The sequence below is a fragment of the Anser anser genome (assembly GCF_964211835.1).
Source record: "Anser anser genome assembly, chromosome: 3".
Lineage (NCBI taxonomy): Eukaryota > Metazoa > Chordata > Aves > Anseriformes > Anatidae > Anser > Anser anser.
This window is the reverse complement of record NC_139722.1, coordinates 38,564,627-38,592,407: the sequence shown is the minus strand read 5'-3', so window position 1 is coordinate 38,592,407 and position 27,781 is coordinate 38,564,627. Positions and strand designations below refer to the sequence as shown.

General features: G+C 41.7%; 1 protein-coding gene across 2 annotated transcripts; it reads left to right on the top strand.

Moving 5' to 3' along the window:
* Positions 1-208: 208 nt before the first annotated feature.
* Positions 209-24,638, top strand: TBX18 (T-box transcription factor 18). Of its 2 annotated transcripts, XR_014581943.1 has the most exons (9): positions 209-1,140; positions 1,449-1,635; positions 3,206-3,307; positions 6,289-6,460; positions 13,110-13,277; positions 14,467-14,531; positions 18,410-18,504; positions 20,955-23,184; positions 23,806-24,638. XR_014581943.1 is itself a non-coding variant. In XM_083829951.1 (8 exons), the coding sequence occupies exons 1-8, from the start codon at positions 873-875 to the stop codon at positions 21,677-21,679; spliced, it is 1,782 nt and encodes a 593-aa protein (XP_083686077.1). In that variant the 5' UTR covers positions 209-872; the 3' UTR covers positions 21,680-24,638. The 2 variants fall into 2 exon arrangements, 1 of the variants encoding a protein (XP_083686077.1); XM_083829951.1 differs by having other exon boundaries at positions 20,955-24,638.
* Positions 24,639-27,781: the final 3,143 nt, after the last annotated feature.

Below are 27,781 nucleotides of genomic sequence, written 5' to 3'. Positions count from 1 at the left end.
GGGGGGGGAGGGGGCTGCGGCCGTCGCAGCCGGGCGATGCATCCCCGGCAGCCGAATACCGCTGATAATGACCGACCCTTAACAGCACCAACGGGCACAGCGTCGTTTTCCCCCCTTGTAGCCCCCGGGCAAAACGAAATCCCGCGGGCAGCGCCCTGGGAGATCCCCCCCCCCCCACACACACACACTTTTCCCTCGCCGTTTCGGGGAGTCGGGGGGGGCTCATGAACCTCCAACGGGCTGCATCAGCCGGGACGGGGGGGTAGCGGGGCTATTTCGGTCGGGCCGGCGGTGCCCCCCCCCCGTCCGGGACGGGGCGGTGGGGTCCCCCCGGTCGTGTCGGGGCTGCGGGGGCCCCCCCGGTCGGGCGGCGCTGATTGGGCTGCGGGCGGCCGGGCCGGCGGAGCCCCCGCCCCGCGGCTCCGCCCGGCCCCCGCCGCCGCAGTGACACTAATGAGCGAGTTCTTCCCACCGGTCTCCTGCCTGGAAGTGCTGACAGATCAAGGCAACAAATTTCAATTACAAGCCCTAATTTGTGTCCGCAGAGCGTTTGTTACCCATGTCAGTCCCGTTCGGCCCATCAGACGGGGCAGAACGTGGAGGAGGAGGAGGAGGAGGAGGAGAAGGAGGAGGAGGAGGGGGAGAAAAAGAGCGCATCTGCAAAAAGGAATAGATTTTTTTTTTCTTCCCCCCTCTTAAAAAAAAAAAAAGGAAAAAAAAAAAAACTTGGCTGATAACTTGGATTTAAAAAGAAAGGCGAGGAAAAGCCCCAGCCCCTTGCCTGCGCGGTCGGGAGGACGGGAGGGCGGCCGGGCGCGGGTGCCGGTGCCGGTGCCGGCGGGCCTGGATGCTGGGGCTGTAGGGGGGGGGGCATGGCCGACAAGCGGCGGTCCTCGCCCGGCACCACCATGAGCCTGAAGGCTCACGCCTTCTCCGTGGAGGCTCTCATCGGCGCCGAGAAGCAGCAGCAGCAGCAGCAGCAGCAGCAGCAGCGGCAGCCCAAGCGGCGGAAGCTGGGCGGCGAGGACGAGGCGGCGGACGACGAAGGGGGCAGCGGCTGCTGCGCCAAGAGCTCCCCCGCCGCCGGCGGCAGGACCTGCGGCGACATGGAGCTGGGCTGCGCCGCCCGCGGGCCCGCCGGTGAGTGACCACCCCCGGCCCCGACCCCCGGCCCGACCCCCGGCCCCGATCCCCGCGGGAGCCCGTCGGGTGCCGCCAGGCGGTGGAGCCGCCGCCGTGGGGGCCGTTCGCCACGAACTCGTGCCGGTGCCCGCGGCTCCGTGCGGAGGATCCGCGCCCCGGGACGCGCCCGCCCGCCGCAGCCCCGCCGTGGGTACGCGGCCCGGCGCGGAAGGCCGCGGCCCAGGCCCGCTGTCGGTGCCGGGCGGGCCCCGCCGCTCGTTCCCCCGGCCCATGGGGCTTCCTCCCCGTCTCTGATCTCTCCGCAGGCAGCGGAGGTGAGGACGGCTTCCCGGCGGGGTCCCCGGCCGCCTCGCCCGGCGGTTCCCCGAAGGGCTCGAGGCCCGGCTCGCCGCTGCCCGCCCCGCAGGCGCCGCGGGTGGACCTGCAGGGCGCCGAGCTCTGGAAGCGCTTCCACGAGATCGGCACCGAGATGATCATCACCAAGGCCGGAAGGTAACGGGCACCCCGGGGCGCTGCGGGGCCGGCCCGGCACCCCGCGGCCTCCCCCAGCACCGCGACGGCCGCTGGAGGCGGCGGGCACCGGCCGCCGCGTGAAAACGGGCGAGAAAATGTCAAAAAAAAAAAAAAAAAAAGGAGAGAAAGAGAAATATTTACACGCCGGGGAGATGGCGAGAGTTTCAGATGGGCATGTGGCCGCGTGGGGTTTCCTGTTCGTTAGGGTGAAGCCTGCGAGCGCCGCGTCCTTCTGAGGGGAAACTTTTCCCCCTTTGCCAGTGGATACAGATGGTAAAAACCTGGATAGTATAAAAGTATCTGAACTTATTAGAAATTACAAAAACATATTTTATTGAATCCATATGCTACCTTCTGCGTTTTCAGAGAGGTTTTATTAATGATTGAAACGCAGTCTTAAACAGCACAAAGCAACATTTGTCTTAGCAGGGTCCAGTCAGGGATTTTCTTTTTTATCTTACAGGTGCACTGAAATAACAGTGCAAACTGGTTAACCACAGTCAGGTTTACCCTCCTGTGTTGTTTTTTTTCTTTTTTTTTTCTTTTTTTTTCCAGAAATAAAGAGAGATAGGATTTTTCTTTCCAGTAACGACTTTTAATTGAATTTTTTTTTTGAAGAGCAGCAAATACTGGATAAAGTGGAACGGCTTTCAGGTTTATAAAGCACAGAAAAGTACCTTTCATTAGCTCGCAGTCAGCTCGACGTTGCGACGTTTCTTTTTTTGGCATCGAGAATGAACTTTCTTGATTAAAAGCCATGCCAAGCATACGGTGAAATAAATGCATTTTTTTATGTAAAAACCGCTGCATCGGTTAATTAATCCATTTCCTCCACAGAAGGATCTAAATTGTGAATGTATTTTTTAGAAATTACCCTGTACGTTCGTTTCTGCTTTCAATAAAGAAGTTTTACTATACCTTTCAAAGACAGAGTAACTCTTGCACTTCACCTTTAGTAAGTTGCAGACAGGAAGTCCGTCTCAATAAAGACCATATTGTTTGGTTATAGCATGGCACATTGGGTTTTATAACTGCATCCTTGCAGTGTTATAATTGTATCACCATGGATTCAACTTTGTAATTTGCTGATATACAAATGATACACCATTTGCCACTGTCAGTTAAAGCAACTGGCAATTTACATTTCTGTAAGCGTTGCTGTTCCTGGACGGAGATGGTTTTTGCACATCTCCAGAAATAAATTTCTAGTTAATATTTCTAACGGACTCTAAACACGCATACTGCTGAAGTAGAGTCTCAAAACAAAATGATTCACTGTCTAACAAGAAAGCTGAAATGATGTGGTAATAGTTGCACTCCCAAAGCGTATCCCAAAACATACGAAGCATTGTTCAAGTAAATGCACTTTAAAAATCTGTTTTGACATATCGAATGGACCATTTCATGGCTATGTAACTGTAATCGTCAAAAAGGACTCTGTAGGCTAAAAGGAAGAACGAGAAAAATCCCACGAACTGGTTACTTTTCCTAAACAACCATTCCCAAGTCTGTTTCGTATTAAAAATGACCTCTCTCTTTCCATGTTCAGGCGGATGTTTCCCGCAATGAGGGTGAAGATCTCAGGTTTAGACCCACATCAGCAGTATTACATTGCTATGGATATTGTGCCAGTGGATAACAAAAGATACAGGTACGGTGGCTTTATGGCAAAAAACACATCGTGCAAGCTGTAGGGATCTTGGCTATTGGAAGAAAATATTAACAGCATGTGAATTAGCAGAAGGCAGTGTTTAACCCTCCTACTTATTCCTATTTTCATCCTGGTACGTTAAAAAAAAAAAAAACACACGAAAAAGCCCCACAAAAAACACTGTGCCAAGGTGCCAAGTATGCAAAAATAACTGCAGTGTTGTTGAAGCTCTTTATACCTTTGGCTTATGTTGTATGTGTGCTGTGGGCAACCACCAGGTCTTTTGCTTTCACAGACTGCAGTTCGAGTACAGTCAGAGAAACATTATCATATATTATTCCTCATCACGTCACTGGCAATTAGTTCCTGTTAACAAATAAATATGTAAATAAACATTTTTTCTAGGGTTGCATAACTTTAACATTAACAAATAACATTATATCATTAATATCTGATTTAATGGCATTAGAATGTAATGCACATAAGCTTTCTTGGTCGTCCTTCAGATTGATTCTTTCATTTACTTCAATAGCTGTTTATCACTGAGATACTTGGTTGCTTAGATTCACAAAGGGTAATGTTTCTAATTACTGTTTTTTAAACAATCAATGGCATTATTGTCCGAGGAATAATGTGAGGAACAAAAGTACTTGTTCTTCCAACATTTGAGAGTAGGAATTTTGTGCTTAAACTCTTACTATTGCAAGGGTAGTTTTATTTCTAGTGAGCTAGTTCCACTTCATTGAAACCACTGGTCCTTTAGAAATGATAGCAACATTGGGCCCACAGCAGTTATTCCTATGAGTTCTAGAAGTTTTGTATGTCTTGCTTTACAAACGTGATCCTGTTCTCTGTAGTAGCCAGGAGCAGCCTTGCCAAGTAGTTCAGTGGAGGCAGGAATGGGTCCTTACCCGTTGCTGTTTTGATTGTTTCAACCCTATACTTAGTATAATTTACGGAAAACCGCTGCAGATTTAATTGTGGAAGTAGGAATATTTCAGACTAAGACTAAAAGGTTGGTTCTTCAGGAATGCTTCCTTATTTCCTGAACAAACACTGCACTATGTTTTTTTGCATGTCCTTACCTCATTGACTGTAATTTTGTCCTTTTCTCATGCGGTATGTAGGCAGTTTCTTATGAACATTTTTGATTTTGAATTTTTCAGCAAGGTGTCTGTAGAAATGCTGAGCATGTCCAGTATGTATACCTAGGGGAGGCTTTTCTGATTGTACCATAGGGGGAAAAAGGCTCTTTTTTCATTTTTATTTTGAACAGAGAAGTGCAGCTGAAATGAAAGTCTTTTTTTTTTTTTTTTTTGTCTTTGTGTTGCAAGTGTACTTTTACTTAGCAATCTAAGCATATAATTCCTAGAAGGTCTGAGCAGTTTCTTAATTCACAAGAAGAGCAAGGTAAATATTCCAGATTGAACAGAAATGTTAATATTAAAAACAGTGACAGCAAGCATGAGTTGTTTAAAATGCACTGTATTTAAAATAAATATTTTCATGCTGATCCGCACCGTCTGCCCAATGAGATGCATGGTCTCCAGATAAGCACTTAACAAAAGTTGTATGACGGGCAGTGTTTTCGTAATTGGCAAACTTAAATTTCTGTAATCATATTTTAGTACCACACCTTTAATCATCCTGCTAGACATTCATGTTTTACTTGATTCCCCTTTTCATCGTTTGCTATGCAATCTCCACATAAATTTATTGCTGACTTACTTTAACTCCTACTGTTCATGTGGCTTTGCAAACTGATTGCCTTGCTGATCTTTATGTTTGAAAGATGCAATAGCAGTCATACACTGAGCCTAGTCACTAGCTGTCATAGCAGACAGCAAAACTAAACAGAAATGAAGAAAATTGCATGTAGATCTAGATTTCTAGCAAATCTGCATCCCACTGTAAATATTAGGAAGCTTAAAGTGTGGTTCAAAATATTTTATTTTTATGGCATTATTTACTTTTGTAGGAAAAACATGTATTGAGTATAAAACAACAAATATAAAATAAATGAAAAATGTTAGAATGGTTGACTGTGTGGATTAGGGTTGAGAACTTCTCTCCAGAGAGGATTCAGGAGAGGGTATTGCCACTGTTCTAGATCTTAGTTTTCCAGCTTGATATGAATTGTATGAAGGGATTCGTGTATTGGATCACTTTGTTTTAATTTATTATATTGTCTTTTTTTTGCTAAGGAACTGAATTGTACAAACACATGATTTGGTATTCTTTCCTGTTTTTATTAGAAAATACAGCTCATTTACAGGAATTTTACTGTACTCGGGAAAAAATACCTTGACATTTTTAATTAGTCCTTTTTAAACTGCTCTGTGAAGTATCTGCCTTTAAAATAAGTTTTCTACCGAAGAAGGCACTACTTTTATAAGAAAATTTTTTCAGCGTTGGCCTATCAAATGAAATATAAGCTGTGTTTTTTCATTTTTAAGCGTTTCTGCGATACTATTCAGAAAAAATGATAGTCTTGCAGAAATAGCTAGAACTTAGTTTCACATAGCTTCATTATTTTTCACAATCATAACGTTCTTTCCCTTCAGTAGCTTTATTTATAGACTCTTATATTAGAGTCAACATGTTAAATCTTCCATATATGGAATTACTACTTGATTTGATAAATGAGGGACCAGATTCTGCTCTGTTTGCTGATGCTTTTTCAGAGTGGAGCTGTAGCAGTCAATGAACTGACACCAGCTTAAAGTTCAGCGCGGAGGCTAACGTACAGACTGTTACTGATTTTAGGAAGACTAGGTTTGGTTGAAAGCATGGTTTTTAAACTTACCTTTGTGCAAACCAGAACTGTGTTTTGAAACTTAAATGATAACATTTATTGTCCTTTCATGCTGGTCAACTGATGGGTTCGTGCTATATACATGGTCCCTAGTAGGTTAATCCTGAACAGGTCTGATAAATTATTTCAGATTTTGTGGCTACAGATATTTGTTTTCTTCTTATAGGTATGTTTATCATAGCTCCAAATGGATGGTGGCTGGTAATGCTGACTCCCCGGTACCACCTCGTGTTTATATTCACCCCGATTCACCTGCCTCTGGGGAAACGTGGATGAGACAAGTGATCAGCTTCGACAAACTGAAGCTCACTAATAATGAGCTTGACGATCAAGGGCATGTGAGTACTCGCTCTTCTACGGTATTATATGTAGGCACATTGCTCAGCCCTGAAAGACTCTGACATACAGCTTCAGGGTGCCAGAAATAGGCTTGACTTTTGAAAGCTGTTTTGGAACTTTACCGTCCAGATCTAAAATCTGCTTACTTTCTGCTCTGATAATTAACTGCTTATTAGAGCCTGCTGTTTTACTCCCCCCTCAAAAATAGAACTCCTTCTGCAAAGTAAGACTTTACAAGGCTAAATTGCCTAATATGAAGGGGCAGAATTGCTCTCATGTTTACCCACCAAGCGTGTTACTCGCAACTTCTGCTCTGATCAAAAAGTACGTTTAAATTCACAAGTGGCTAGGAGAAACATTAATAGTGTGTAATAGCTTCATGTGAATAAAAATACACTTAACTATTTGTTTAACCTAAACATTTGTGTGAAATCCCATGAGGTGTTAATAATTGCAGTCAAAAACGAACAACATGGGAGCTGGGTTCGCTCCGATAATGATTTATTGCATACCTTATGAAGCAAGACCCTTTCACAGCTGAGGCTCATTACTTCTGAAAAAACTGGCGAAGACGTATGCAGTATGAGTGTTCTGTTTGCAAGTTCTAAATTGTTTAGTTATGACATTATCTAATGTGACAAAATGTGTTATGTTAATATTTCCTTTTCTCTTCAAAACTGTTGAAACATGACAGATGTAAGCCAGTATCTTTCTAGCAATCCTTAAAATAGTTTTAGCTGACACCTTAGGAAAAAATTAAAAAATGAGAATTGTTTTTTAGTCTGAGTGGAGTCTTTAATTTTGAAAAATCCAGTAATAAATGGCAAATGTTGGCTTACTTTCAAAAAGAGCATTGAATTCCAAGTGGTAGAGTTTTAAGATGTAAGAGGCAAGTTTTGAGACAGGATGTGGATTCCATTGTCCTTAGCATAGCCCAGTTTATTAAGCGGGATACTTTCTCCTTCATGGACAGGATTGAAAGAAAACGTACCTGGCACAAAGTACAAAGATACTACACGCATCTTTCAAAATAGTTGTAGCTCTGTGACATTAAGCCAGGTATTTTCTGAACACGTGTTCCAAGTATAAGTATGACTCTTTTTTTTCCCTATTTGTGTTTGCAAAGCAGATTAACTTGAGACTGTGGTCAAATTGCACAGGAGTTAAAACTTTTACAGTACAGACGCAGGAATACAGGAGATGGGCTGGGCTGAGCAAGCAAATAATGCAGTCGCAAGGATGAAAAATCTCCCTTTCTTATAATACTATTCATAATTTTGCTATGCTCTTCCTTAAAAAGCTCATGTGGGTATTTACACCTTTTGAGTCAGCAGTGCTTTTGTTTAGGATTGTAAAAAAGGCATGGTATGTTGTTTATTTCCAGAATTGCATTTATGGGGTCTCATTTGGCATTGTTTGTTTGACTGAGTACTGGCACAGGTAGTCCCTTAGTTTCCCCAGTATCTGCCTATTTGAGACTCTCTTTGAATGGGACTGATTTCTCTAAGCCCAGAGTATATTGTAATGGTTTACAAAGTGAAGCAGATGCGAATGGGTAGAACGTCACTTTTCTGATGGAGAGCAGGCTGGTTGCTTTCTGTACTTGGTGGTTTGTGAGGGGCAATGTGTGGATGCAGTGGTCCACCCATGCACTCGCAGTCACAAACTGCCCTGTGATAAAATCTCTGATACGTAGAGAATTGTATTACTGTGTTTTTCCTTCCCAGATCTTAGCTTTGTTTTTATTCAGAACCAAAACCTGTGTAGTGTACGCAGCACGCCGTTATTCATAATGTGGGGGGATATAAATTTTTCTGGTCTTTAGTTAAGTGTTTTGATTTGGAAACACGTGAAGCAAAGCTCTAGTACAGCGATCTGAGACACATTGAACTGATTCAGAGCTACGGCAGTGCCCCTCCTCCCCAAAATGGAAATTTAAGTATTAAAATAAAAGGACAAAAGAAGGATGACTGTAAAATAATTTCATATTTCTCAAATCTGGGAAATTGCAAACATGTCATTCATAATTACCAGAAAAGGCAAAAGCAGAAAGCAGAAAAGTGTCTTTTCCAATGGGTACATTTTTTCTTTTAAAGCTATGGTAGTGTGGAATGCTGTATTGAAAAAGCTATGTAGCCTCTGAATGCCTCCAGCAATAATGGAAAACGAATAATCATATTTTGTGATGAATATAAAAAACAATTGTTTCTCATAAGCAGGAAGGAACCATTTTTCTCAAGAGGGTACCAGGGGAGGGATGGTGGATTAGAAGAGCCAGAGGTCAAGGTCATACTGTCCCTGGAATATTTGTTTTTACATCAAGTGTTCTGACTCTCCCACCCCTGTAGTGGGAGAAGGGATGTGTTTTAGGCTATTAGAAAGCATTTTTTTCATCCTCTTTTTCATCCTCTGCTTAGGCAGAATGGCTCAGAGAATCCTCTGTGGGGTCTCTGCATTCTGCCTTCCTTCTTCCAGTGATTCAAGCAGCACCGGGATTTAGCTGTTCTTTGGGTACACTTTCTGTGCTGCCTGGTTCTGGGGCTTTATTCCTTGTTGAGATCATTCCTTTATTCTTACCGTCCTCCTCAGAGGTGTCAGCTATTGCAGAGTGTTTGCATTAAAATTCTAGGTCTCGGTTTTGATCTTGCGGACGCAAATTTCCATTGAGGTAGAGAGTTCGCATGAGATCAACCCAGAGCCCTTTTACCAGAGTATTAACTCTCAGAGTCACTGACAGAAGTGACTTACGTTCACAGGAATGGGCACTCTATTTGCAAACAGACGCTAAGGTAGTATTTCTGTGTAGTATTTATATTGTGGTAGTAACTAATGGCAGCCAGCTCCTCTTGCGTTGTGCTGGCCCTGTGGTAAATGGCAGCGCCGGCCTGGGATTAGCTTCTTGTTCAAGGGATCGGCCATCCCTGAGACAACTTGTTTTGCTGCTCTAACGCTTCTGGACTTCTTGCTGCCTGCTGCTATTTTCATCAGCATTTTGGGTGGGAGTTTGTGACGACGTAATTTTATAGTGCTGTTCCGTGGAGGGGTTTTGAAGTACATCTGCACGTAGGACACTCTCTGATACTTGGGTTCCCGTGCAGGCTGAGGAGATCAAGCAAAATTTGTAAGGATATGTTTTCCTTCTGTATTTTTGATCTCAGAAGGGAGTCATAGAATGAATTCCCTGCTTTGGAAAGATTGTGTGCCCTTACGGTTATTAAGGCTCGACAACACCATTAAAATCTTTACTGTGGCATTTTTTGTCATACATCTGAGTTATGGTACAGAAAAGTGAATCTGTGTTTTGCAATTGACACTGAGAAGTGTGTGGTTTGGGTGCTCTTTGTCTCATGTGTCAATGCCGCTCACCTCCAGTCTTTGGAATAATTGCTGTGTTGTAAAATCAGTCTCTCTCTCACTCTGGTTAGAATTGGTTGATTTTTCTATTTTGTTGCGGTTTTATATCTGCATTTTGACAGAGGGCAAAAGTCAGTATTTTTGATGCTGTTCTCTGTGCTTTTCAACTAAGTATTTATTTGATGCAGAAGAACATCTAACTTTTAGTGAAAATGAGGCCGTTAGTATGTTAATTGTTCCATGGTAGTTTGTTTTTTTTTTTCCCTTCCCCGATTTGAAAGTGGGGTGAGGCTGGAGGCAGAGGCGGGCGCTTGCTCTGCCCAGACTTGGCTCCAAGCAGTAAGCTCTGCTTACAGTCAGTGGGTAGTAACATCTTCTTGTCACAATGAAAAGCTGGAAAACATCAGCATTTGCACTTGCAGTTTCTGCCTTTGTGAAAAGAGAATTCGTGCTCCTTGGCTCCACACATTACCCTGACTGCAGAAAGCCTGACTGTGTGGGCTTTGCTTGATACAGAAAGATTTTTGGAGACAACAGCAGTGAGGTGAGGACAATGCCACCACGCCACAGCAGAACTGGGCTCACCGGTGCTGGCACTGACAGTACCATGGCAGTACCTAAGGTCTCATCATGGCAGCATCTTTCAAAACACCTGTTGAGGAGGTAATTCTGGCCAGAAAATGCTTCGTGCATTTGTAGGTGCGGTGGCCGTGACTCTATGCTGCCTTCATCTCACCCCAGCCTACTCCTGCCTTCACGCTGCAGGGCTGTTGCCTCGTCCTCCCCGCCCAGGTAGATCATATCATGGGAGCTGCTGCGGTGACAGAGTCACAACTCTGAGAACTTTACATTTAGAGAGATGTATTCCCCCGGGAAGTGACGGTGCAGTGCTGGTAGGCGCTATCCCTCTCGGCTCTCGTCGGAGCCACTGTGCCGTTTGTCCACATGTGGTGGAGGGCTCGAATATGGTGCCTCGATACACCAGAGAAAGACTGGCTGTTTTGTAAGCCTATGGTAGCGAAGCTAATGTCTGAGGTTGGTGATTTTGCTAGGAAAATATTAGGGTACGTCTGAAGACAGCTCACTCGTTTAGGAAAACTGTCTAACCCAGCGCAGGGACAAAAGAGCCTGGGACTTTGCTGTGAGCAGGGCTCCCCTGCTCTCCTTGTGCTCGTCCCGGGAGGGATGAAACTGTGCCCGGGGTCCTTCCGCACAGCTGGGCAGGGTGGCAGAGGGAGGCTCACAGCGCGGATCTGGGAAGCCGCTCTCCTCCCTGCCCTGCCCGAGGCCCCAGCACTGTTCCAGGCTTTCGGAGCGGGCGTCGCATCTGCTTCTCCTTTTACTCCCTTTCTACATGGTGTTGCTCTCTAATTCACTAGGACTTGGCAGTTAGGTATAATTTATTTAAAATTCAAAATCCCTATAACTAACAAAGATTCCCATCGTACAAGGCATGGTACAAAATGAAGAACATTTTTTTTTTTTTTTCCTGCTGTGGGTCATTAATGGGCTAACAGTGTATCAGCACAGGAAATTTCAGTACAGCACAGAGCCAAGCCAGGTTGCTTTTACGAGATGACAAGGATCAGTTTAGCCATAATACCAACCCAGATAAGGAGTGGAAAGTGCTGCTGGGACTTTACTTGTTCTGGTACGTGAACAAGGTTGTTCACAGCTGCCTGGGTTATCGTTGCATACACGGGCAAGTCTGCCGTGTGGGCAAGCAGTCATATACACCACAAAGCTGATGGGTTACAGTAAGCAGAATGGGAGCAGAGCGTGGCGTGCTCAGTTGTACACAGGCAGATGACAAGGCATAGAATAACGATGGGCTTGAACGGGGGAACAGGGCTTTCCTTGATGATTTTTTTTTTCCTGTTGCATCAGTACCTCCCCTAGTATCACGGGGTGTTCACAGGAAAACAGGGTCAGGAATGTGCTGTCCTCTCTACATTTTCGTTTTGTAGATCTTTGCCAACAGAGGACTGAAAGGATTGTTATAAAGGAGAATACACATTTGTATGATAAAAATCTTGCTTATGCAAGACTCTGAAAACTGGGAAAAGGCCTCATATGAGAACATCCGTAGGGCACTCCCTGAGCAAATTAATTGGAGCCTGTGATGTCATTGTCAAAACCTTACTTACAGGCTAATAAAAACTCTGATTATCCAGAAACTTGGCTTATCCAAAATGGGGTCGTGTCATCTGGCTAGGACCAAGTGTAATAAACTAGCCAAACGCTAGTTTAGCCAGATGAATGTAATGTCTTCTGTGTCATTTGGATGAATGAACTTCCATGGTATCTGGCATTCAGGCATAAGGGCTCTGTCAAGTGCCTGCACACATACACGTTCTGAGGCTACTCAAGGAGCAGGAAATTAAAAAACTTCCCCTGAATTTTGATTAGGGGTTCCACAGGCCAATAGCCATAGGGCTATTTATTTATCAAGTTACTAATTTCTTAGGCTTTCCAAAAATAATAGTTGAGCTTCCAATTATTCTTTTTTCTTGAAATCTTCTATTTTCGTAGTGGTTAGCTGAAGTGGCGTAGAGTAAAATAAAGGAAAAATTTCGTATGTTAAATTTCCTCTAAATTTGGGAGCAATACCAAGAATTACGTTTAACTTTATGCACTATGAGTTCATATTGTTCTTGTTTATCCTTTATTATGAATTGAGCGTTGTGTGCTGGGAGGGATTTGTGTATTGATACTCATTGTCTGTAAACGTATTACAAACCTAGGCTTAGTAACATTTTAAGCTTTTGGCTTTTGGTGTTATTTTACTCCTATTTTCTACTGGTTCAGACTATAAGAGTCTCAGATCATGTTCAAAACAAAATACATTTCCAGCCTTCTGGATATCAAGAAGAAAAATGCTTCAAGCATATCCTGAAGGCTCCAAAAACAAAAGGCAAATGCTGCTGTTGTTAATTGTGTTAGATCAAATCCAGGCTCAAGTGGAAAAAAACAAAAAAGAAAAGGGTGACAAAACTTTCCTAATTCCAATGGGACCAGAACTTCACTCCTTTTTTTTTTTTTTTTTTTTCTGAGCTCATCCCCTGATTGTGGAGCTCCTGAGTCATAATTTCTAAATGCTTAGGGTTGGCAATAACATAAATGCACAGACTACTGTAATAACAACCTCCAGAGGTTAAAACAAACATTTGATTTCCAGTAAGTGGCATGGTAAACACAAGCCATAAGCTGTGGTTCCAAAAAGCTATTAGTCCTGGAACAACAGGGTGTCCTTTCTAATAAAAGTTATCTTTTTCCTTTCTTTTGATTGCATAGATTATCCTTCACTCTATGCATAAATACCAGCCTCGTGTCCACGTCATCCGAAAAGACTGTGGAGATGATCTGTCCCCCGTCAAGCCTATCCCTTCAGGAGAAGGGGTCAAAGCGTTCTCCTTTCCAGAGACAGTTTTCACTACTGTCACAGCATACCAAAATCAACAGGTAACTCAGGCCTTCTGCTTAGCACTTTTCTGGTTTTTCAGAGTAGACCAGAGAAGTGTGAGACAGGAAAAAAGAAAATATGTTGGTTATACCATCAGGCAGCATTGCCTAAACCCCTTTAATATTACAAGTAGCTTTCACTAGTAGTATTGCAGCAGCGCCCAGAGGCTGTAGCTGAGACTTCAGGCCATGTGGGCTAGGTGCTGCCTGTAAAAAGTCGTTTTTGTAATGAAGATCTCGCTGTCTAAGTTGACAACATAGTTAATAGTGTCTTAATCATAAATGCAGCATTGAAGAAGAAGGCAAAGAGGAATTTGTTTTTTAAAGGTGTTTTTGTACCTGTACATGTAGATCAGATAGAATTTTTAAAGCACTTTTGGGCCTGACTCCAGTAATTTCAAAACTCTGTCTGAAAAATGTGCCCCAATACTTTAAAAGAGAAGCTAAGGTCTGAAGAAAGTAGCTGTAATTTTTATTAATTGGATTCAGCATATATTATTAACTGAAATTTATCCGCACAGACTCAACGTTTGCCTCTTATCACCACTTGTTTAAATATTCATATACAGAGTGACACCATATTTAGTGTTGTAACATTTTATGAATTCCATATAATAGCTATATTTTGGGAAATTATAAATGCCTTGTTATCTTTACAGAGAGAACCATGTCAGTAATGGCAAGAGACCCAACTAAATAATGAGATACAATTACTTGGTGCCTACCATGTTTATTTAAATGAATTACAAGTATCTTATGGTTTTTTTTTGTTTTTGTTTTTTTTTTTTTGAGAGGATAATAGCCCAGCGATAATCTCTCTTTTCACATTTCCTTCTTGGCCCATACAGAAATAAAATTTAATTTAAGTTTTATTGCGATTAGGCAATATACTCTCTTAGGTGAAGAATGACATTTTCCAGAAGATTTTCCTCAAGAATTCCAACCTGCCAGTTAGTAGCATTAAATACCTATTAGCTTCTCAGGGGATTTGCAAAAATAATGGTCAGAAGGCTGGGCCTTATTTTGCAGTGTTTCAAGAGAGCTTTCTTAAACCATGCAAATAGTAAGACATTTCTACTTAAAATGAATGGAGCTAGAACATTCAACTGTCAGCTTAATTCTGTCAGGAGAGTCATTTTTTGTACTTAGATAAATTTGTAGATACTAATTTTTTTAATCATCTTTACAGATAACTCGTCTGAAGATTGACAGGAATCCATTTGCCAAAGGGTTTAGAGATTCAGGACGCAACAGGTAGGTGTTGGGAAGGAGATGGGCTTCCTGCTGCTGACAGAATCAGTCTGTGAAGGCTAGTAGTGGGTATTCTTCATACAGATGGGAATAGCTGTATTTACAGACAAATTAGTCTGAGGACTCAGACTCCCTGAGGGAGCACTTAGGCTTCCCAGTAGCATTCTCAGTGGTGGCTTCCTGTTCCTACTCCTCTGACCCTCGGAGATCAAGAACTGGTTGGCACGTGGCTTGACTCATGTACTCAAGTTTCCTTTGGAAACTGCAGCATACTGTGAAGGCTGAAAATGGAGTCAGTGCATCTTGAGGTCTGAGATTTTTGAGGGTATGAGCAGGGTGTGCTCCAGGACTGGGGAGCAGGGAAGAACTTGCAGCCAAGGAGGCTGTGTCACCACTGTGCTGGGAGCAGTGTTCTCGGGCATTGCAGTGGGTGTGTAGGTAACGATACTGACCCGGGCATGGGAGTTTTCAAAAGCCAGAAGGCAAGTTTGGGAGGGAGCACAGCTGGCCAACAGGAGTGGCCAATCCTGAAGTCTCCTATTCCTCCTGGCTAGAGAAACAAATTTGCAGATACCAGTATCGAACTATAAGCTCAGACTCTCCTGCATTTAGTGGCATTTAGTATGGATGAGTGGCTCATTGTTTTCTCTTAAAGGGGGAGAAACTAATTCTCCTCATGCAGTAACCTTATGGTTATTAAATTTGTGTAGGTGGGAGACCTGTGTTCAAGTGTCTCTTTCGCTTAAAGAGTTTTAAATCCACTTTCTAAGTGAATGCTTTTCGTACTGGGCTATAGATGACCTTGAAACAGGCCTGGTTTCCACCTCTTCTGTTGCAGTTGGACTGATTAATTGCTTGTTCTTTCTTGATCCACGATTCTTTCAAAATAGCAATAGGGAATCTGAGTAGTGTGAAGTGGAGACTTGGGTCTGGTCCCTGTTGCCAGCACAGATGAAGTATCTTATCCAAAGACTGTTCAATGCAAAATACTTAAGCCTGTTATGAATTTCATGTTAAACCATTTCAGCTAAAAAAAGAAGCATTTAATTGTGGTGCATAGTATACATCAGTTCCAGTGACCACTTTGCGTTTGCTGTCTACAGCTGCTATATTTATGACCTCGCCTTCCAGAGAAGGGAGCAGATTGTGTACCAGGAGGAATGTTCAGAGAGTATCTTTTGTTAGCTGCCTTAGTGAGCTTTTCTTTTAGCACAGGCTACAACATTAAAAAACATTTTGTGCTTCCACCTGAGTTAACTAAAGGTTGAGACAGGACAGCAAACAAAAAGAGTATTTTTTAGAAGATGAACGTGGGGTGGGGTTATAAAAATTTACAGGAGCACACTGCAAGTGTCGTTTCGGTTTACATTCTGTATTTGCTGCTTTCTAAGGTTTTTGTCTTCTAGCAAAAACCAACTGGCATTACTCTGTCCTGAAGCCTGGAAGGGATGTCCCATGCACTGGCATAAATAGACTTTTGTCCTCTTTTGTAGCATTCTATACTGCAAATAAATGAACAGTAACTTCCAGATAAATACAGTGCCTGAAGAAGCAAAACAAACCATGTGTACTTGAGCAAGAAAAAAAAGGCTGCACATGCCCCATTTGACAGCTCTCCATAGGCAGTGTCTCTGCCATGCATGCTTCTTGCAGAGCTATAAAATAAATGCTAAGGAGCCATCTAAAAAGTGTGCAACCCTGACTCCTCTGAAGCTTCTGACTAAGTGAGGTCAGAATTTCATACATGATGCTCTATGAAACAAGAGAAAATACCCTTGAAAATAGAGAGGAAAGGCTCATTCTGAAAGCAGTCCTGAACTGGATATACGTGGCCAGACACTCCCGATACTGTCTGAATATGATGTAGGTGCTGTGAGTGTGCTGCATCTGCAACTGTGCAAGTCTTGTTATAGTTACTGGGGCTGTCCAGGGAGGTTTTTTGGTTTGGCTGCTAGGAATCAGTTTGGTTCAGGCATTAAAAAAAAAAAAAAAAGCCGCATGATATTTGAATTGAAAACAGTTACAGTTTACAGAAATGGATTATGAGGCCAGTCTTGTAGAAAGTGCCTCTGTATAAAAGTTTCAGAATTGGCTTTAGATAAGGTCCAAAAGCTTTTACTGTCATATATGCACTCATTACAGAAGTGACTCTTGCCTGTTGCAAATAGACATTTGTTTACTGAACTCTGTATTGCTGTTTTCTTCCATAGGATCTGTGGCACCGAATAAGTAGGCTTGGGAATGCAGCTTAGATTTATAATTGTTGAGGAAAACAGTAGTTTACTCAGTTGATTATTAATTTACTCTGTTGCTGAACATTGATATTAAGTATTAAGATTCTGTTATCTTCATTGCTCTGGCTGTTACACTCATTGCCTAGGCATTTTAGTCTGCAAAAGTGTGAAAAATGCTGTGCACCATTCCGTCGAACTTTTCAATGTTGCTTTAATTATTGCAGCTACCTTATTCTGCACTGCTGCATGCAATAATTCTGTTTAATTAAAATATTCCCTTTCAGGTCATTCCCTTTCAGCCCCACAGGCTATTTTACAGAAATCAGTAGCTTCACCTTTTAAAAGCATTCCCTGTACATTTGCAAAGTGCAACAGAATTTATGTGCTGAGAATAGTTTCATTCTTCAGCTAGGCCTTAAGTTTGACCCTATAAAAACTTTTACTCAGGAAAAGACCAGAATTTCTCTCTTTAAATACTTCAGGAAAAAACATAACTGTTTTGTTAAATAAACTTGGCCATTTGATAGCATAAATTAGGGTGGTGATAAAATGTGGAAATTGTTCGAAGGCATCTTGTATAAATTATCACCTTGGCTACACTCCTCCAGGAGGTGGCTTTTATCTCTACTTTAACTAGAAATGAAAATTCACCATTACTGCAGAAAATGAAGGCTATCTTTTTAGTCCAGGTTCAGCTAATAAATACTTTATAACCATTTCCTGAAGTACATTTGTGATCCTCCTGGAAACGCAATGTGGAAGAAGCAGTATCAGAAGAACATGTTGGTAGCTTCAAATTGGTCTATTTGCATAATTCCAGTTTACATAGTGTTGCTGCGCAAAGGCAAGCACTTGTATTTGGTTTGTGCCTGATGTTGACACTTAACAGGCCTTTGGGGCTCAGCAGCCAAAAATAACAGCAAAATTATACCTCTGAGCTGCATTATTTATAAAATACTGTCAGAAAGCAAATGAGCCTTTACCTTCCGGAAATAGAGATTCTTTTAGATATTATCTGTCAAAATTGTTTAGCCAGATATTTCTGTTTTGTCATGACATTGTAGAAAGAAAATGATTGAAGATTTTTAGTTTCTAAAGGCATGTTGCCGAGCACATAATGACAGAGATACAACATTACTTTTTTTTTTTTTTTACATTTTAGTAGCAAAAGAGCTGTACACTCATGCCTTGCTCATGTTGTGAGCTTGATTTTCCAACCCATCAACAAAGACTGGAAGTCCAGTTTCAATAACAGTTGTCAGTTGATCACCTTTGTTCTAGTCAGAAATAGGAGATCATCTTCCTGGCAATTAGAGCAGTTGCTCTTAAGGAAATGTCATACTAGGAAATTATTTAACATCATAACACTTAACAGCCTCACCCCCCAAAAAAACAACTTCCCCCCAAAATAATACTGAAATAGAAAAGCGGACTTGTAGAAACAAGAAACTCTTTGCATGCTATCAGCCAAGTGACTGCACATCACAGAATATCATGGGTTAGCATGTAAGATTATTCTAAAAAAACAGAATGAACTTCAAAATAATCCTGAAATGTTAATATTTTTATATGTTTCTGAGGTATTCAGAGAAATGTGATAAAATATAGCTTTCTATAATAATGCAATGATGTTTTTGTTCTAAATAGGATGGGACTGGAAGCTTTGGTAGAGTCTTATGCCTTCTGGAGACCTTCACTAAGGACACTTACATTTGAAGATATACCTGGGATACCCAAACAAGGTAACGGTCTTCTTTGTGGTTTTTCAAAACAAAAATGCATGAAGGTAAAGTTTTATGCCCATCATTCCTTACAAAAATCTAGGTAAGTGGCTCACCTGCAGAAAATGCGACCAGCCAACCCCACTGCAGGCCATCACCTCTCATCAGCATTAGTCTAAGCTAGAAAACAAGTGCTAACTTAAGGACTGTGGCAGCAAAAATATTAGGTCATAAAGATAGATCAGATCACATGTGGAGGAAGATGACATTTAAGGACAGAATAACCTTTTATTTAGTGTTACGCTCTGGCTAGCTACACAAGGCAGAGTTATTATTAGTGAATTCTGTTCTACACATCCAAACTCAAAAGTTGGAAATACATTGCGTTTAAGAAAAAAAAAAAAGAGGAATGAAAGAAACGGTGTCATCAATGTATTGAATAAATAGTTGCAAGCTTAAGTTTGCTTCCTCCTTGGAAAGCTTTCTTGATTCTTGAAGACCAATAAATTGTTCAGTGAAAGTCCCTACAAACTTTATATGTATCCTAGAGCTTGAAAAAATTGATCTCCTCTCCATTCTTTTTCCTGCTCCCCAGTCCATAACCTCTTGGCTTTCATTTTCCCCATCATAGAGGTAGTGCTGTGGGAGAGGGGGGTATTTAAATGGCCTGTCTGTAGAAAGAGGGGACTTTCTGTACTCTTTTCTGAGTTCCTTTATTTCCAGAGCATCCCTGTGCGTATAGAATACTTCTCAGACTTTTCACAGCTAAATCAGACTTCTTGCTCTTGGGTCTTAACATTTCCTGCTATCAAATTTACAGACATCCTATCTGCTTTCTTGGTAATATATTCCATAGCCATTTGGCATCTTCAGAGCAAAAACTCAGAAAATAGAGAAACACACAAAAATCACTTTTTTAACTTCTCCTTAGCCCACTCCTTTGAAAATCTTGAGCATAAGGGTTTGATGTGGGCAGTTAAAAAGGAGGTTTTGTGCCAAGTCACAGATATTTAGGATAAGCATTGGCAAACTTTTGAGCAGAGAGTGGGGCTGGGGGCTGGTCCTTTTAAAAACACCTAGAATGAGGTGGTAGCACCAGCCTTTGTCAGACTGCATAAGACTGGCAGGCAACTAACTGTGGAGTTAACCTGTCTAGGAGACAGACCAGCTATATCGCCCTGTTTGTACATAGCAGGACTGTTTGAGAGCAGGGGAATTGCTGTTGCCTGAGGTTAAGGAGCTTGTTGAAGTTACTGCTGATGTTTGCAGAGTGGGAGCTTGGATCTGTGCAAAATCTTTAATCTCATGTGCCTTGGCCAGTAGGGTGATTTAGAGCTTAGGCAAAAAGACTTGGTGAAAGACCCCATTAGAAATCTGTCCTGATTTTTAAAAGTGGCCATCTCAGACAGGAGAGGCATTTACATAGAAATCCTAGGATTTCTGGAATTTTGAGGTATCTCGTAGTGCTTTGTACCTGTTATTTGTTAGTAGAACAACAAGCAGGAGGCAGAGTTCACTGATAACTTATTTTTCTTTTTACTAGCTCACCTGTCATGAAAACCTGCGAGCTTACTGACAGTGTGTATCTCTGCATCATCAAGCAGTTTAATTGTTAACGTGATTCACAAACAGGAGAGACTTCCTTGCTAAGTGACTTTGGCCTAGAAGGCAGTGAAAGGCCCAAATCCATTTTTCTAAGCTCATTTTCCCAGGAGACATAATTTCTAAGAAAAAGAAGCTTTTCTTGCAGCTGGGAAACATTCAGTCCTCAGAAAAGGCTTCACCTGTTGTTAGCAGTTCATTTTTAGGAACACTCAGCACTGGTATTTGTGAGGTAAAAAGTTCTGATACCAGTAAATGAACAGTTCATCCACAGTTTGCTGCAAACCTAAACCTCCACCTTCACATTCAAGAAATGAAACAGCTCCATGCACAGTACTCAGCCTACACCTTTCCTGAAGTTTTATCTATGGGAGCCTCTATCATTTGAGATGAGGTGCTGGTTCCTTAGCTGGCGCTCTGGCAGTGACAGTTGGGCACAGAGCGAAGCATATGTCACACAGAGCAAGGGCTGAAACCCACTTCAGAGTATAGCAACAACAGAGACAACAATTCATAACTTTGAAGAAGGCTTCCTGTGGTGTGGTACTTGGATGGCTACACCTTGGCTGCCAGAGTTTTCTTCCAGTGACAAACAAAGAGTAGTTAACCTTTCGAACAGGAACTGTAAGGTTGGATGTATGGAGTGACGGTCACAAAAGCATAGGTTCAGTTCTTGGACAGGTCATTTCTTTAAAAATATGCATGTGCCATCCACACACACCTTCACATGTATGTAACAATATTTTTGAATTAATTTGTGCCAAGTGTTTCACATCAAGGATTATTTTTAAAAGACAAAGGTCTTGATCTGTCATCTAGAAAATGAACCTTTCCCAACATGTTTCTTACGCTGTCATATTCTCTTCCAGGAAATGCAGGTTCCTCTACTTTACTCCAGGGATCTGGCAGTGGAGTGCCATCTACCCACCCTCACCTTTTGCCGGGTTCCCCTTGCTCATCTCCAGCCTTCCATCTCAGTCCCAACACTAGCCAGCTCTGTAGCCTTGCTCCAGCTGACTACACAGCTTGTGCCCGCTCAGGCTTGACCCTGAACAGATACAGCACTTCTTTGGCTGAAACCTACAACAGGCTCACAAACCAAACCAGTGAGACGTTTGCTCCCCCAAGGACTCCCTCCTATGTCGGTGTGTCAAGTAGCACAACTGTGAATATGTCAATGAGTGGCAATGATGGGGATGCGTTCAGCTGCCCACAAACTGGCTTATCTATGCAGATTTCAGGGATGTCTCCACAGCTCCAGTACATCATGCCATCCCCATCCAGCAATGCCTTTACCACTAATCAAACCCACCAAGGCTCCTACAACACATTTAGACTGCACAGTCCATGTGCGCTGTACGGATATAACTTTTCCACATCCCCTAAACTGGCTGCCAGTCCTGAGAAAATTGTTTCTTCCCAAGGAAGTTTCTTGGGGTCCTCGCCAAGTGGAACCATGACGGATCGGCAGATGTTGCCCCCTGTGGAAGGAGTGCACTTACTTAGCAGTGGGGGGCAGCAGAATTTCTTTGACTCTAGGACCCTAGGAAGCTTAACACTCTCGTCTTCTCAAGTGTCTGCACATATGGTTTGATGAAGCCTTTAAGTAAAAGTACAGTATGTTTGGTGTCTACAATGTATTTCTTTTGGAATATGAAAGGACACTCAATGTAGCTTGTAAAGTGTGTGTATATATAATATGAGAGGAAGTTTCACTGAATTTTTGACTTGTTTGCGGCCAGATTATTCTCCTATTTTGAGTTACATGGAGTTTGTTGCGGCGCAGACTGCTTTAGTTTTCTGGTATAATACACTTAGTTGTATAACACTTTGGGACATATGCAACAAATTAAGTAAGACTTCCTCCCCTTTTCCCCCTCCTCTTTTCTAACCCCTTTAAAGAATGAAATGACACTTAGTGTATTAAACAACACAAACAAGCCCACTTACATTTCCTATAGTACTAGTGAGTTTCTTTAAAACATTCATACAATGGTAAGCTGATGCACCAAAGACATTTTACAAGCTTCTTCTCTGTTATAAGGGATATGAAGGGTATTTGGACTTTCAAGTGTTAAGCATCAAGCATCCAGCCTAAAATAGAAGTTTAGCTAATGGATTATTTACAAAGTAAACGGAAAGATTAGTTTGCCTTCTCATGATACACTGTTTTTAGCTTATCAACAGCACGGCATTCTTACTAGGATTTTTTTTCAGCATTAGTCTAGATTTATGATTAGGTATTTGGAGACAAATAACGCATATTCAAATTGTGGCGATATGAGTGATTTAAACCAACAGCAGAAGAAGTGGCATTCCTTGGTATAGAATGAACTTTGGGGTGCTACGTTTTTGTCAAAGGAAGGGCTTGATGCATTTTTTTTTCCTCCATAAATATTGCCTATAAGACATTTACTGGACAGTAGGATATTCTAATGTATCTTTCTTTTTGTATTTTTACTTTTTTAAAGGCAAATGCAGGTTTGATTTAGAAAAAAAAAAGTGCACAGGATGAGAAATTCCATTATTGGTTTTACCCTTTTGTGTGTGTTGTGATTTTTTTTTTAATAAGAGCAAAAAGTCTTCCATCCTCAGTGTCTCGTAAATAAATTGCCTGTAGCCATTAGACAAACAACCCAGTTTGCCCACAAATGTTGCTGGAAGCAGCACTTTGTCATAGTTGCCTCCCTGTAACATGGTCAAATTGGGACCAGGATTACAATAGGCAAAATTCCTTTAATAGTTTACTTTGAATGCTACCGCATGACACCTACAGCCTATTTCCCTCCCTCCAGGGAGCCATCTGTCTTCCTTTCTTGTTGCTTTCTGTCATGAGGCTACTACCATTCTGTTTCTTAAACAGTCTTTGCTGGGGAATTTGTTTATTTCCTTCCAATATCTGGTTTTAACTGGTGTTTGCAAGAACACAGATCAAAACCTGCTCCTGACCAAGCCTCTGTAGAGTGACAAGGACACAAGGAGATATTTGTCCTAGGGAAACTTCTGTCCTCATCTGCGCCTGTACTGCCCTGGTGTGTGCCGGTTCTGCTGCGAGAGCTGCCTTCCAGATGCCTGCCTGTTGGAGCTGAAACAAGGAGGGTATGGAAGAGATTTTAATGCTTAGGAGGATGGGTTCAACGTTGCCCTAAACCTCCTCTATACTGTGCAGTTGATGTAAAGGCGTTTTAAAGTGGGTACAAATGTAATTGAAAATGCTTTCCTTATCGGCATTGAAGGAGAATAAGGCCCTCAGACTTAACATATTTCTCTGTTAGATTTTTCAGTGAAAGTGTATTGTTAAATTTTGCAAGAGTTTCAATGTCTTTCCTGGCAAACTGAGTTTATCCACTACCACTTCAAGAAATACTCAATGCAGCTAATGTTTATTCAGTGGATTAGAGATAATATATACAGAAGCATCCCTCTCTCTATCTCTTATTATTATTTGGGAATAGAAGGGAGACCACAAAAGCCTTAAAGCTTGTGGCTGGAGAAGGCTTTATTTCTATTAGTTATATATATGTTTATGTTAAAGAAGACACTTAGAATGTTCTCATTAGAGTTGGAATGACAAGAGGGTGAGGCTGCAATTAAAGAGACGTGGGTTTGCTTCTTTGCTGTTGTAAACTTCCCAAGTGACCTTGGGCAATTCACTCAGCCTTTCTGTGTCTAATTTTTTTCTTCTGTAAATTGTGCTAATAGCACTTCTTTGCCTCATAGGAAATGCTGGCAGTACATTGAACATGAAGATGTTCTTTACGTCTGATGTACCGTGTGCCATACATTCAGGACGAATGGCTAGGTAGTGTTCATGTGTGAGGATAACAAAGAGCTTTCATGTACTTCGGGTCTGCTGCTAGTTTTGGCATTGCAGTTTTCTTTGAGTCAGACTTGACAGCAAAGACTTGCAAAGCTAAAAAAAAACTGTTCAAAAAACTCCCAGTAATAATTTGTGAAATGGTTCTAAGATGTGTAGATGATGGGAAAATTTTCAATTATGTACATTGTCATAGCTCTATTGGTTTAAATTAACGAGGCAGTTGTGTATTGTAATTCGTGTTCCAGCCAAAACTTTGAAATGTTGCAGTTCGACAAAGTGTTAAATGGGAGGAATGGTACAATTAATCTGTACATGAAAAAGGATAAGCAAGATAATTATCCATGTCATCTGAAGGGCCGTGACTGGGTAGAAACGTGGAAGAGCTAAGTTGTGCATGTTCCTGCAAGGGGAAAAAATAGGTTGTGCATGCATGTACATGGAGGTGCTCCTGGCAAGAGTATGTACTTTGTCTCCTGAGATTTTTTTAGAACTGGTCTCTTAGTTTTCCTCAAATGATTGCTATCATATAACCACACAATATTGTTTGAAACGTTTGTTCCTTAAAATCTGAATCATATTGTAAATACTTACTGATGTGTCATTGTGAAAAGACTAGCTTTTAATCAACATAGTAAATGCTACATATGCATTATATCTATAATTATATATCTGTATTTTACAAAAATGCCACAGAAAATATATTAAAGTGTGTATCTAAACACTTTTTACTATATTTGCAAGATTGAGGGGCTTGGGCCTTTTTTTTCTCTACAACTTCAGCAAAAATGAGGTAACTCTAAGGTAAGCTCTGAAACTGAAAGACTATTCAACAAGCTACAAGTATCCAACAAGTCTACAATTGTATGTTTCAGTTCAACTGTGTGCCACTGAACCTCTCTGTCATTTGTATGCAGAGGTTGTGATAGATGGTGGGCAAGAGGAGATGCTGAGGCTGACAGCAGAGCTGTGAGGTTTTGGAAGAAGGGAGTGAGTAGCTAGCCGTGCTAATTTTTCATAACCAATCTCATCCCAGCTGCCAAGACAAGTTCAGCAGCCCCTTATTAGCCAGGTCTGGGAAGTTAACTCTTCCACGTGACCAGGTGCTCGCTTGAGAGCTCAATGCCCTTCAAATCTTCTCTCTGTGCTTGTACTAAGGCAGAGTTTACGACCTATAATCAGCTGGGTATGCTGTGCCTCTATTCAGCAATGAGCAACATTTCTCCCCACAGAAATACCCTTAACCGTAGTGGCCTTATTTCCCATTGTACTGCAATAAATGATTCCATGTGACATAGGGCACAGAGCCTGAAAATACGATTGCTTTAGAATACTAGGGTTTCGTAGTCACTTAACACCAGCATTGTTACAAATGACCAGAATTAGGGCAAGAGAAGTAGGCATGAAAATGCTTGATCATAAATATCACGCCTCTGGAGAGAATGAAAACTTCTGTTTGTAATAAGAGGAGCCTTTTTTGGAGTGGTACAATCAGACACAGAGAAATCTCGTTTCTGCTTGAGCAGAGGACAACAGGACAAAATGACAGTGTTGGCAGTAATGTTAGCAAATCTGTACTGTGAGCAGTTCAGCATAGGGGATAGTTCACAGGTTCTGTGGGTGTATTTTTCATGTAAGGGTAATAGATCTAATTAGTCTGTATAGAAGTGTGTATAAAGGCTGAAAAGTAGATACCTCTAGGAGAGATTTATGTACCAACTTCACATATGAAATTGCTATTGCACTCTTCTGAATATGCTGTCAAAATCTCATAGCATTATTATTTATGTTTACTCTGAAATTCAAGTTTTAATGTCAACTACTGCAATTATCATAAAGGAGTAATAGTCTTTATGGGCTGCCTTTTCACTTCAGCTGAAAAAAATATATTGACTTGTCAGCTGAGCTCTTCAACTTAATGGGATCCTCAGATACAATATTTCTTGTATTTAGCACAAAGGTGTTACAGTCAGTTTAATATATGCAAAACTACAGTCAAATTCATGTTCTGCCTCGTTTTCCACAGTATTCCTCATTTACCAGTTAATTCAAAACACTGACAGGCCAAGATGGCACACGCTTTCAATAGGTGATGACATGCCCAGGAAATAACATTTCTAGAGAATTGAACTTGCCTTAAATGTTTTTATCAGTGTTGTTGTGTTCATGGACATAAAAAGTGCTTGTTAACAAAAAAGAGAAGAAGTCCTATGCAGTCTCCAATTACTTTTGCATAACAGTATCAAATTTTCCATAAAACTAACTTAGATACTTTGGTATCCTACACTCCGGACAGAGAGAGCAGTTCCAGCAAATGAGAAGCTGAGTCTTCTAGACATACTTGGAGAAAGATAGGGACCTAAATTAGTGATAGTTTCTATTCATTGTTGATATCAAACCTGCATCCTCTTCATCTGAAATGGTTAAAACTACAGCTTTGTACAGAAATTTTCTAAATCTGTTCCTTGCCAAACACAGCTTGCTGTAGGCTGGTTGAAAGCCTGTCCCTTCTTCACGTATTGCCACCATTTCAGTTGCTTGCCTCTCTGCTTGCAAAAGCACCAGATAAGGTTTGCAGAGGAAGGGGCTTTTACCTCAAAGTACACTTCCACAGGAAGGACTCATTACCCACAGTGAAATATCCCCTGCCATGCCTGCCACTTCGTGCCTTTCCCTTCTCCGGTCCTGCAGCAGGAAATGAACCCCACAATCCTACCACACATTTTTCAAATGTATTCTTTTAAATATAAGTCCTGCGTGTACTGTGATGGCACCCACAACTTGCAGCTCTATCCAAATATATCTCAATGCACCTCTCACAGGACTGACAGCCAAGGCTAGTCAAGAAGGATAAAGCAGGATATGAAAATACTTGTGCTACCTGAAAGCTGGGCTATCACAGTGGGTGCTAAGAGACTTACAGCACAGACTTACCCATGTCAGCACTGCAGACATTTTGACTATGCCTTGCCCCAGTGTTCATCTGCACACCGCTGGGTTTTATTTTGATGTTATAATAGGGGGCCAAGAGCAAATTCAGAGCATATTGGAAGAAACCTGCACTCCACTGTGGCTGGTGGTAACGTTGCCATTGACTTGAGAGAGATTTTGCCCACTATCCTTTATGGATACCACATTTTCAGACCCCAAGCCATCCTGCCTTCCGTTGGTAAGTGCGTCATCCATGCAGCAGCTGTAGTCATACAATTTTGAGGCACATTCTTCTGGCTCTTCAAGGTGTTTTTCAGGTGGATAGTTGTTATCAATTTCACATGCTCATATTTTGTTTTTTAAATCTGTGCCCCTGCAGTTTTCAAGCCACAGTCTGTCCCACACGGAAAGATAAGACAAGCCTGGAAGTCGGTTCTCCCTCCCCCAAAGCATTGTCGGTGGATAGTGTATTCACTTCCACTGCAGATAATTGACCATATATTTCCCACAATGTTTTTATTGTATTTTACAGAGAAAGGTAATAAAAATAGAGGCCGTATCACAATCAAAGCAGTGTTTCCATTCCTCAGGCAATATTTTTCACTAACCCAAAGGAGAACACCTCCTCACCCTTTCCTGGTTGCTATGCTCTGTATATGGTTCTTGGTAAGAAGAAAACCAGATGCCATTTTTAAATATAAGATGGCAGAAACCAGAGAACCAGGAAAATCGTCCCAGTTCAGGGAAATGTTCCTGGATATCTTTGTCTTCTTTGAAGTGCAAAATGGATGCTAATGCTTCCAGAGGCATCCGCAAAGATCCTTTGATACAACACCAAGAAGACATCAGCTTGGTAGGTTTGTATGTGTGTGCATACGATACATGCCTTGCTAAAACAGCATACACTACAAATTACCTGTTCTGTACTTACTGTTAGTGCCACACAAA

What these genes read in the sequence shown, in the direction of transcription:
- TBX18 (XM_083829951.1), top strand. Translation starts at nt 873, where the DNA reads ATGGCCGACAAGCGGCGGTCCTCGCCCGGCACCACCATGAGCCTGAAG. An exon ending in AGCTTGACGATCAAGGGCAT is followed by an intron (nt 6,461 to 13,109) that starts GTGAGTACTCGC and finishes TTGATTGCATAG; the next exon opens with ATTATCCTTCACTCTATGCA. An exon ending in AGAGATTCAGGACGCAACAG is followed by an intron (nt 14,532 to 18,409) that starts GTAGGTGTTGGG and finishes TGTTCTAAATAG; the next exon opens with GATGGGACTGGAAGCTTTGG.